The sequence below is a fragment of the Trichechus manatus genome, unplaced genomic scaffold, assembly GCF_000243295.1.
Source record: "Trichechus manatus latirostris isolate Lorelei unplaced genomic scaffold, TriManLat1.0 scaffold00092, whole genome shotgun sequence".
NCBI classification, from domain to species: Eukaryota; Metazoa; Chordata; class Mammalia; order Sirenia; family Trichechidae; genus Trichechus; species Trichechus manatus.
In genome coordinates, this window is record NW_004444028.1 from 9896129 (window position 1) to 9908457 (window position 12329).

A 12329-nucleotide genomic window follows, 5' to 3' on the forward strand; every position below is an offset into this window, starting at 1 on the left:
ATGTGTACTACTGTTTCATGAGAAACTATTTGTTCTGTAAGCCTTCATTTGAAGTACAATTAAAAAAAAGGGGGGGGGGTATCGTTCCATTGCTGTCAAGTCACTTCTGACTCATGGAGTCTCTAGGTGGTACAAACAGTTAAGCACTTGGCTACTAGCTGAAAGCTCCGTGGTTGGAGCCTACCCAGAGACCCCTAAAGACTGGCCTGGCAATCTGCTCCCAAACGGTCACAGCCTTCAAAACTCGATGGAGCAATTGTCTGCACAGATGGGTCCCCATGAAAAGGCGTATAGAGGACTCGAACCATAAAAGCAAAGATGGAAATGGAAGAGTTTACAACAAACACCCTACTCTTGGCCTTTTGGAATTGTGCCATACCGGTAAGTTCCAGTACAAATCTAAGTTCCCTGAAGTATTCTAGGACAGCTGTGGAAGAAATTTTCCTTTACTGTCACTTCCAACCAGCACCAGAATCTGACACAGGACCTACTTCATTACAGCCTGAGTTTTTGATCCGTCCTTAGGAGACAGCTCATTGCAGGCACAGCTTGTGAGAATACTAATTGGTAAATGAGACATCCTGCTTTTCAGCAAGTGGGCCAGAATCAGGTTCACCTAGGTTTTTTGCTTTCAGTTATTGGCAGGTTTTCACTAGTTACTGGGAAGCACGTGCAGAGGACAGACAGTGCTCTACTCCCACCCAGTCTTAAGTGCAGACACCTACAGCATTGTGACTAAGCAGAGAGACACGGAACCCACCCTCTTTCCACAAAGGAATGGCTGTCATGAATGGGGAACTAGACTTCAAAAAGTGTTTTGTTCTTCAGTTCTTTTGCTTTATCTGCATATCAACTGTTTACGGTTGCCTTCCCGTCAATTCCGACTCATGGAGAGCCCATGTGTCAGAGTAGCATTGTGCTCGCTCCATAGGGTTTTTCCACGGCTGATTTTTCAGAAGTGTGTCACCAAACCTTTCTAGGTGCCTCTGGGTGGACCTGAAGCCCCAACCTTTTGCGTAGCAGCCAAGTGTGTCAAACGCCTGCACTGTGGGGGCTTTGTGTACGTGTGTACTTTTTGTGGAAGTTCACCACGTCTGCGAATGTACATCACCTGCACTTCCTTAAAACTACATTCATTGAAGCAGCTGCTCAGCCTCGTCCTAAGCAATGTGCCAGCTACGCTTGCATGACCTGTGGGTTTGGTGTAGTTTCTCCACCTCCACATTCAAGTATGGAACTATTAAAATAAGATTTCTAGGAATCCCTACTATAATTTTAGCAACAGTGGGTGATCTGACACACCAGTTTAAAGATCAGTTTTAGGCCCACTGAGCAATGGCTTAAAAAAGGTGATTCCAAACCCAGGAATTCTGTCTCCCAAGGTTTCAGGAAAGGCAGGTCACTCTGTGCTACATAATCTCAGCCCCTGCTCCTTGACTCAGCTCAGCTCAGGGTCCACACGTGGTTTCACGGGTTTATGCTGAAACAGTATTTGAGTTGCACAAGAACTTTGATTTTTTTTGCCTGAGTGTCTGTTTAGCGATCCACTTATTACAAAAGTTCCCCCATAACAGTTATCTGAACTAGGACAGCAGCCACAAAAAAAGATGCTTTCCTCTCAAAATAAGTTGGGAAGGCTACCTGAATCAACAACGGTTGCCTCTGGGGAGGGGGCCATTTCACTTATACTTCTCAGTGTGACCATAATAAAACAGACAACGCAAAAGAGCCTATCATGATTCTGCAGTACATACATCGTTAAAAGGGCAAAACATTGGATTTGGTAGTTTGTAATGAAATCTTAATACTTACTAGAGTACGGTTATTAATTAACACTATTTTAAAGAATGCTGGGGTGGTACCCATTTTTAAAGGTGGTTTTGTGCTTCTTCCTTACCCACTGAAATAATCTTTATGGAAAATAATTTTAGTGATTTTGACTCTATTCTACATAGAAGAAAATGAAAAATCACTTTTTTTATAGCACATGTACTAACTGGGGATTAAAATTCTTCTGATACTTATCTATAAAGAAAACTAAAAAGAGCGAAGTTTGTTTCTAGCTTTGATGGATAAAAAACATGTTTAAAACATTTGTGGGTAAATTTTTAAAAGTCAAGATATGAAATTATTTAATATCTTCATGCAGACTGCAAGAAGTACGTATTTAGAATTTCTCAGCAATCAGGGGCCATTAAGATTTTAGGGAAAAGTATTTAATACCATCACATCTTAACCTCAGCTAGAATGTATTTAGGGGCCAGGGTTAATATGCTGACCTGGCGAGGTTTACATTTTTAACAATACTTTGGCTTCTCTTTCGGTTCATGTAAATTAACTAAAACCAAGTAACATTTTTATGCACATAACGAATTATGCAAACATCAAATGGCAAGAGCTTTCTTGCTCAGGGGTCTGTACGAAACTGTGGAGCCAAACCCTCCCGTAAGTTCACAATTACCTGACCTCACAAGCAGCTGCATGAAGTAAGTTACTGTGTAGAAAAAACTTCGCTGGAAATTAAGCTATCTGGCTAAAATAACTTTATACCTAAAAAGTCTCATTATCGACTTTTAATCATGATTATTGGTATGAGAAGTTGTGACCTTACTTCCTTGAGAATCAAATGAAAAATCAGTGGCCTGTTTGTTCCTTATTTAAAAATTGCTCATTCGTTCTTTTTAAAATTCATTTTTAATAAAAAATCAAAAGGCAAAAATAAAATTCTGGTTTATATTCGTTGCCTTTCAAAAACTGCCTTTGATTAGACTTTTATTTTGCAAAGACTTCTTCATAATGATCAAGTATTCGATCAATTCCCAAGCCATTCTAACAGACTGTATTTGAAGTGTTAAGATTTCAGAAGATTCATCACAAAATGATCAAATGGCCTAATATTTCCATTTTATGTATCAGCAAGTATAAATGCTTTTTAGAAAGCAATCCAAGGGCACTATTTGAGCCTTTAAGTGGCATCAACTACCTTGCAACAATTGGTGTAAAAAGTAGAAAGTTAAAAATCAGCAAATGGAAGATCAAAGTTTATTTACTACCTGCATACAAAAACATATTGCACATCAAACAACCAAAATTAAAAAAAAAAAAAAAAGAAAAAAAAAAAGGAGAAAAGAAAGAAAAAGAAAAAGATACTCTAGTGAGGACTAACATGTAGTTTATACAGAACACACCTTCTGGAAATTGACCTTTTCAGTAGTTCAGGTTATGTCTGAATGGACACGACTAGTTCAGCGTAGTGTTTCAGCTCAAGCCATGTTTGATTTTTAAATACTGTACACGTGAATAAATAAACCAAACAAAGCCTCAATGGAGAACAGTCACTGCCAACATGGCCCAGTGTCCCTGCAGATGAGAGGTGAACAAATGTATTCCAGTGGTCTGCACAGCCTCCTCTACATACAGCATTTAAAAAACACAGTAAAACAGACCAGTTTCCAGACTCAACTGATGGGGAAATTACAATTCAGTGCAAAATATTTCAGACTGCATTTCATTCTAGTTTTCCTCAGGTGAAGAAGTGGTTGCATATTATTAAAACTGTAACAAAAGCAGCTAATGCTTTTCATAAAGAATATTACTCAGGGATCCCACCCCACCCACCTCCCCCCATCTCTGCCATATTTTGAAAACAAAATAACATTTCCTATAGCCAGCAACTTTTTTTTAATGTTACATATACTATTCTCAAGGCACATCTGATGATATATTTTATAACACAGTAGGTGTCAAAGTATGTTTAACATAGGATTTCTTCAGGATCCCTCCCCTGTCTGAATTCCAAATGGAGGAACTGAAAGTGTGATGTCGAGACTGGCGATCCGGATTCTATCTTTGGCAAGCTTGTACAAGCACTATTGTAAAATGTAATGTAGGAACTGTAAACTAGGAACTTCCTCAGTTTATGAAACACCGTTCAGGACTGCTGCTTCTTGAGTAGCTTCTTCTTTGAGGGTACTCATCTTTTCTTCTCCTGGAGGACGCTGCAGCTTAGAAATTTCATCGCCAGAAGCACTAGCCGGGCCGTTTACTGCCTTTTCTGAAGGACCATGCTCTTCAATCACATCTTTTGCCTGCCAAAGGGAGACAACTTTTTCAACTTCTTTATAAATGCAATCTATAGCTGAGGAGGAAAACAGCTGCATAAACATTGAATAGCTAATGAAGTAATTTTAGCTTCGTATATCCCAACGGATCAAAGAATTAAAATGTTCTTAAAATTCAAAACAAAGACCAATGTAGTCCACTCTGGGTCTTTCAACTCCGCATCCCTAGCGCCTAGCAGCACCCAAACCACAGAAGCAATCTGTACTTCTTGAGTACTGAATGAAACCTGGACCTAATTTTATTGTGAACCACTGGAAAGCTCACCATGTAAAATATGTAAACAATTAATACCCTAAGTAATCACCTATCTTACTCACCTTTTGGGGAAAAAAAAAAAAAAGTCACACATACATCATCAAATCCCTTCAAGCATCTAAAAGAACTGAAGCTTAAAAGGTCTGCATATATTACTGAGAAGAGGTGTATACCCTACTGCTCCCCAAATTAAGCAGTAGTCTTTACTCCCAATTATCTTTGGGTAGACTTAATCTTACAAATGCTATTTAAGGTTCCAGCTGAAAGGTACTTCAAGCTCAAGCATGCATGTCTTCAGTTACCAGGGGCCAAGAACAAAATCAAGAGTCTACTAAAATATTATTAATCTACTTGGGGAAACAAGTGATCATACAGCAAGTTAGGAAGTAAAAAATAAAACTAAATCATACAAAAAAACAACCTACAGGTGAAATTCTCCTTACCATTTCTTTCTTGTTTTTAGCCAAAGTTTCCCTTGGGAGGTTTCTTTGTCTGCTCTGAGACTCAGCTCTAGAAATATAATCTGCAACTGTGACTGTTAAAGATGAGAAAAAAATTACAGGTGTTGAAAAAATACTTCTAAATTTTATTTATGGATAAAGAGTAATTTCAGTATTAAAATAAATTAATGGTGGGTCACCCAATTTCAAAATTTTCTTAAGCTTGGGTACCACCTCCAACCAAAAACAAAGCTTGAAAAATTTGCCTGTGACTTACTGCTGACAGCAGAGAATTTCAAGCTGGCAATTGGGGAAGCCTAGATTAAATCCCCTTCCCCAAGAATCCAGCCATTTGCTTCTGACTGAGTCTAAGGTTGTGGAATAAATTTGGTGAGAAACCCACAACCAAAAACAGAAAATGCAGTGTTCTAAGCCCAGAGAAGTGTTAGCAATTATCAGTGGAAAACACTGGGGTACATCTGGTGCAAATCATGGTGTGATATACTACCGTTCTGTAAAAGATTAATTCAGCTATTAGTTGTCTTGCTTTTAAAAAAAAAAAAAAAAAAAAAAGGCACAAATAAGATATCCAAACGTGGTAGTTTATGGGTCCTTTCTATTATTCCACACTGGAAACCATTCTAAGTTATCTAAAATAAACTGGAAGTAAACTACAGATGACAAAGCACCACCCTAAAGATCTGGACACTGATCAGGGTGTGAAAAGGGCCACAGTGGATTCAGTGACTGCTCCCTTCCACCCCATCCGCTGTGCGTCTGCACAGAAGTAGCGAGATGGAGTAGTGAGTGGTATATAGGTAAAGGACTAAACCAACCAAATACCACCAACGCAAGTGCAACAAACGATCTCTGCTCTACAGGTACTCCGGACTGGCTTCCATTAGAAAGAACCTAAAATACCTCAGTCCTTTCCCTTGGAGGACCCTCACTTTGGAATTCACTGATTTGGGCAAATGTCAAAACAATCATTCTTTCTTTCAAAGACAATTATTTTCTAATCCCAAACTGGTGCAGAAACCTCTGATATGTGAAAATACAGTATTTTAAATTATGGAAGCAAGTTACTTATGCAAAGAATGAAAACTCAAGTAATTTAAAATTATTTATTTAGAGTCACGAGGTATGGCAGAAATTGGTCCACCGTGTTCAAACTATATGAAAATAATTAGATCATTCTGATGTAATAAAAAGCTGGACAGTATTTACAACTACTCTTCTTAATTACGCACTAACGCTAACAATTTTAGAAGATCCTAGAACTTACTAGGAAATATCATTAAATGAATCATTTAAAATCATGCGGAAACAACTTATAACTTGTGCACATCATTTTTATTAGAAACACCACTTAATAAAGATGTTTCATATCTAAAACTGCCTCTTTTTCCTTCCAATTTTTAAGAAACTCAGTGTACTCATTTGGAAGATTTTTTAGTTGTTTATCCATCGTTAATGATTTTACATATACATTTAATCATAGTGTACAAAACAGAAAAGGGGGATACTGTCATCACCCACTTTTATTATATTCATTATTATGTTCACATACACAGTGAAAAAACTGTCCCGAGAACGATTCTAGCTGCAGTTTGGGGAGCAGCACAAAGAACTCACTGTTTCCACGGCTCAGTCCTCAATGACACCTGAAGAACTCAACTACCTGGAAACCCTGCTGCACAAACATGCTGCTTGCTAACTTGGAGTAAGTGTGGAAACAATTCTCAGAACCCTTCATTCACTATGTACAGACACAGAATAATATACTTTGGTACAGTTATCAATCACGGTAGATTAAGAGGCACTTAGTTTGGAAAGGTAAAAATTTACCCCCTCCCACCCTCAAATAAAAAGAAACAAAAACACTATCTCAACTGATTCTGTGAAGAACCTGTTTACAGCCAGTCCTTATAATACACACCCCTTCTAAGTTCAATATGGCACCCAGCAGAAACAAATGTTTGTATCTAGAAAGAATACAAGAAATTTATGTAGCTTAATCTGAACTCTGAATTTCCTGTAGGGACCCAAGTTAATCAACTGGACACCAGTCTGTTGTCACATTCTAATTTAGTAAAGAACATTCTCTGCTTAATTTACACTAAGGGCAAAAAGAAATTTTGGGCAAACGGAAAGAACAAATGAAATGATGATGTATTTACAAGAACGCTGACACTGATTTCAGATGGAGGCTGCCTCCCTCAAATTGGGACGGGAGCAAGGAAATAAGGAAATAATGTTACGCTTGTCCCCCTCTCCCCATCGTCCTGACTTATCTATCTATCTATTTATTTATTTACTGGGGGGGGTGGGGGGCGGGGAGGAAGGAGCAGGGAGCACAAGGAGTTCTAAACTAGGAAAAGCACTAACCACAAGAGTAAAATAGGAAAAGATTCAGTATGGAACACAAGTCATTGTCAAATTATTGGAAACTCCAGATCACTCAAGTTTCTATCAAGGCACCTTCATAATGTTTTCAAATCTGGACAATTATGTAGAAAACTGCCTCGGCTGCAACAAACCCCACCATGTTACTTTTCTGCGTCCGCCGCCTTAGTAAGAAACCACCATCCATCCAGTTCACAAAGTCTGCTGTCGTTTAGTCTACATTAAGCCTGTACTGTCTTAAAAAAGGTACTCACTGCTGTGCCACCTTAAAAAAAAAAACAAAACGATCTTTTGACCTAAAATATATTTCTAACACTAAAGGAGGAGGGGAAGAAAAGAAGAGAAAACAAGAAGAAATTGTTTCTGGACACTTTCTATTTTTTGACAATATTTAATCCCTTTTAAAATTTCTATCTTTAAAACATGAACTTTCAAGGATGGGAACTAATACCTTTCCCAGTTCCCAAATATCTCTACAACCACTAAACGTTAAATACTAAACTAAGATTTACAGTCTTCATTTGGGGAGAACACATGAAAGGATTTGTTTTGTAAAGAATGCAAAAATTGATTAGTTTGAAAGGGGTTTATTTCTGGTACACACAATTTCTTCATTATGAATATACATACGAAACTCTGTACACAGGAAGTGGAATTATGTCCAAAATAATATAGACACAGCAAACAGGGTCCTCTGAAGTTACTAAAAGTTATGACTACTTAAGTTAACATTCTAAAACTAAGTACTATTAATCTGAATAGTTAGTAGGTGTCAGGGAAAGGCATCGAACTACTGTAACAAATGAACGTAACATGCATTTCTCTTATTAGGAAAAAGACACTTTCAAGTATTTTTTCTCTTTTATACTTTTAACTGTGGGTATTACATTTCCCCCAAAAAATGAGGTGCTGGATCCAGATACAGTAAGCAGGCACCATGCAAAAGCTGCCCAGCCAATCAACCTCCATCACAATGTACAACATGGTCCCTGGGATGGCAGGTCCCATTCTCAAGAGTGAACAATCTGCCAAGTGGACAAAATCATGGTCTCTGCAGTAGTTTTTCCATGTAAGAAACTGAGACATAACATTAGTTCCATTAGACAGATCACTACATTGACACTGTGAAGGAAGAATGCATTTTCTTCAGAGTACTAGTCTTATTAGGTGAGTCAACAATTTATGAAATGCCAACCTTGAATGCATACGCACACGTGTGTACACGTAAGTCTATTTTAAAAGCAGACACATGACACTGGTTTCATGCTTGTGACCTGACGCTGCCAGCAGGCCCACGCGAGTTACCTGGCTGTCTATCTTCCGCCTGACCCCTGAGACGACGCCGACGGCTACGATTGCGTCGCGGGGGTTTTTTCTCACTATCATCTGTAATTGCAAAGTTCACCGTGAACTATTCTGACAAGAAAAAAGTAAGTCCCTTTCCTTCAAAGACTTAAAGGAAGGGAAAAGAGAAACTTAAACACTGACGACAGAACAACATACATTACTGACAGGAAATATATTTCTGTAGTCTTAAGCATTCCAAATGGATTAAAAATTGAAGTATCATCTGGAAATTTAGAAGGTTTTCACTCATAATCAAACTCTCAGACGTAAGTTAAATTTCCATCATTCAGCAGACAGTTTTGCTCTCCGGTACGGCCTGGTGTCCACCAAAGTCAATGGCATTTTAGCCCTTTGGAAATGAATGCCAACTCTTAATATACATACCTGCAAAAGTGACGCTTGGAATTTTTAGAGAGGCAAAGCTGAAAGCCCAATCTTGGTTTAGAGACAATGAGAGCAGTGAGCGCCTTGCATAGTTTGAATATTTCTACTGGTTTAAATGGCATCAAAGGGCACTTTAGTTAACCCTCCCAGTTTCAGTGAAATAATCTGGTTATGATACATCTGACAACTAGACATGTACGACAGACACAAAGCTATCTAGTTCCAAACACGAGGAAAACTTCAACCTGTGCACTGCTTCATACGTTACCAACAGTATGCAATGTGTGTCTTTTTCCTCAGTGCTTACATACCGAGCCCGTTTTCATTAACGGAAGCCGTATCAGATTCAGTCATCCCATCCATCAGAACGGCATCTTCATCAGTCCTTCGTCTACGAGATCGTCTGCGACGGTTAGCACTGTGATGAGACTCGCTGGCATCAGTGTCTGCGGTCTGATCTGATTCTGTATTATCGAGTAAGCTGTATGGATTGCTGTCTGGATCTTTGAGCACTATATGCATGTCAGAGGCAAGAAAGAACTGTTTAAGAGAGCTGCACTATTATGACTCTTTTGATCTATACTGAACTATATCAATTAATGGTAAATAAACTTCAATTTTCCCTATAAAAATACATTCTGTCTTCAAATAAAACGTTTTCTATATCACTATTTCACCTGGAAAAGAACAAAGATGATTAAATATGAAAAAACTTTAAATGGTGATAAAAAAAATTAAAGCAGAAGATAAGCAGACTTCTCAGCTCCCTAACATTTCTGACTCTTTTTGAAAATAGATACTATAAAAGAGTGATTACATGGTAATTTTGACATTCACATTCCTAATGAATCCTGCCCTGCGGCTAGAGAAATACATATTCAGCTCATATGAATTAAAGCTCCTAAGAAAAAGCTTCTTCCCCTTTACTGAGTTCACGGTGACTGTTACTTTTTTCTATTTCCACGTAATTCTCAACACCTGCAGGCCCTGACATCCCTGAAATCTGTTGATAGGCACTGAAGCAATCAAAACAAGTCCACACAAACGAGCAGACTAAAAAAAGGCTGAAAGTCTAACTGAAAGGGAAATGTTGAAATGAAGGTTGACAAGTTCTCCATCTTCAGAAACCAACAGCGAAGGTGGGGCAAGATGGGGTGGAGGTGGGAAAGAAAAGGTTTTAAGACAGAATTCATAAAAGAAATACCCATCTTACCTACGTGCATTTATTGCCTCCAACAATCAAATTATAGGAGAAAATCACCTAATCACCATTTTTCCTAAATTGGTAACAGCTAGCAAGCTAGCATCTTTGCAAAAGACACTAAGTTTATCCATCCACCATAAATAGTAGGTAGAGTGAAGTACATTGACTCTGCAATTCAGCCGTCCCTAATTTTACAGACCCTGGCAATAGTGCACAGTGTATTTCCCTGGAAGCCTATAAAGTGAACTCAGAGCTAAGGCTCAACAAATGATCACTGTGCTCTTAGGCAGTGCTTTCAAAAAGCCTTTAAGTTTTATACTGATTTATTCCAGTTTTTGTGATTTATAAGCACATCTGGCACATATTTAATGTATATATGCACGTCTTCTATAATATTTAAAATACTATATAAACTTTCATGTTGGGGGGGGATACTGTAACATTAAGAAAGAGCGGTTTTCTTAAAGTGGTACACAGTAACAAAATGTTAAAGCTATATCCCTGATGTACTCTAGACCATGCATCCCTGACAATTCTCTCTCACTCACACTCAAACTCACACGCTTCGCCAGCCCATTATGCCAGGCAAGAACATCCTGCTAGCTCCTACAATTCCACTTAACTTGCAGTATTAAGAAAGACAGAAATAAAAAGTTGCTCATACTCCTCAGTTCTCAGGAGATATCTAAACACTCCTCTTTCTAGCTCAACTCCTCCAACAATAAAACTTTCTTAAAAACAGCTGATTCCACAATTTTGCCATTCCCGAAGTAGTTCACAGTGTGACATTCCTTTTCCATTCATTTTCAATATTAAATATACGAAAGCATTTAGATTTCTCTGTGCATTGGAATTCGTTGGGTCTGCCTGGCAAACAGAAATAACATAACCCAACAATTTTAGGAAAAAGTATTTCAATTACGTAAGCCCTCAAAAACCAAAGGGATGAATATCTGACCGTCAAAACAGCCAACCAGAGCTGCTGACCTCAATATTCTAGAGAAGCCTTCACCGAAAAACACTCTACAAGGCTTTTCCTTATCCTGCAATACGGTCCGCTCTTTTCCATAGAACAGCGAGTGGAAAGAGAAACTTCCAAGTATGGGTAACCCTGGGAGATGAGTTAACTTTTATACCGTCACACTGTTTACAAATGAAGGACGCTGACGGAGTATATAAAAGTCTACCAGAGCTGATGGAGGATTTGCCACCACGTGGTCCACCACGACCTCGAGCCCCTGAAACACTTCTGCCTCTTCCTCCTGGGCGCCTCCTGCTGTCGCGCTGATGTCGACTCTCTCGATCATCCTCTCCTGCCAGTGACCAATCACTCAGCTCATCCTTCCGCTCCGATTCTGTTTCAGAGGGGTTAGACAGCTCAGAGTTTGTACCTTGGAAAAGAAGAGAACATAAGCCAATTGATTCCCATGAGAAGAGAGGCTTGAATTTTTCAAAATTACTTCATAAAAATTCTTTAAAAAAAGAATAATGACATGCTGCTTCAAGGAAAGCGAAATAAAATCTCAGGTGAATTTGGAATTAACTAAGAAGCAATCAAATGTTAACATTACACTAGTAGTATAGTATCTACTGGCCACGACAGATTAAAAAAATGAATTGTTTTGATGTGCTAGAACATGGCTAATAGAACAATTACAGAAAACATATACAACATTACATACACAATGTAAAAACTCACTCAATAAACATAGAGAAATGTACAAAAAAGTTTTTGTTCATTTTTAGGTTCTAATACCCAAGATTATTAGTATAATAGTCAATACCCACTATTTAAAGCAAATTTCATCTTATTTCTAAAAATAGTTTAATTGTATAGGGTATTCCACCATTATTATTTTACTGATTCTAGGGTGCCCTTTATTTTCACAATTTAACAACTCTGAAATTAGGATGTCTCTTATAACTGATGGTGTCTTATAAACTGGAAGTGTTTTTTAATACAGTACGTTTTGTCAGCAGAAACAGTGTCTTTGATAACAAGTATACAGTATTTGAAATTACTCAACAAATTTTATAAAAGCTTCTTCAAGAGGTAAGACAAATTGCCCAACAACCAAAAGAACCGAAACCATTATTAGTGAGGTGAAAATTCAGCACGCCTTTAAAAGTGTAGAGACCATTTCTAACATCCCAATAACCTATTTAAAAGT

At 38.1% G+C, this 12329-nt stretch overlaps 1 protein-coding gene across 8 annotated transcripts in view; it reads right to left on the reverse strand.

The window, feature by feature from the left end:
* Positions 1-154: 154 nt before the first annotated feature.
* Positions 155-12329, reverse strand: part of FXR1 (FMR1 autosomal homolog 1) — a 42011-nt gene continuing 29836 nt past the window's right edge. The window contains exons 13-17 of one of the 8 annotated variants that reach the window (XM_004382304.2): positions 11346-11549; positions 9266-9466; positions 8529-8609; positions 4821-4912; positions 158-4088 (exon numbers count right to left, since the gene is read on the reverse strand). In XM_004382304.2, the coding sequence (XP_004382361.1) occupies positions 3918-4088; positions 4821-4912; positions 8529-8609; positions 9266-9466; positions 11346-11549 (749 nt within the window). In that variant the 3' untranslated portion in view covers positions 158-3917. The other 7 variants (XM_023736836.1, XM_023736833.1, XM_023736830.1 and 4 more) reach the window with 7 other exon arrangements.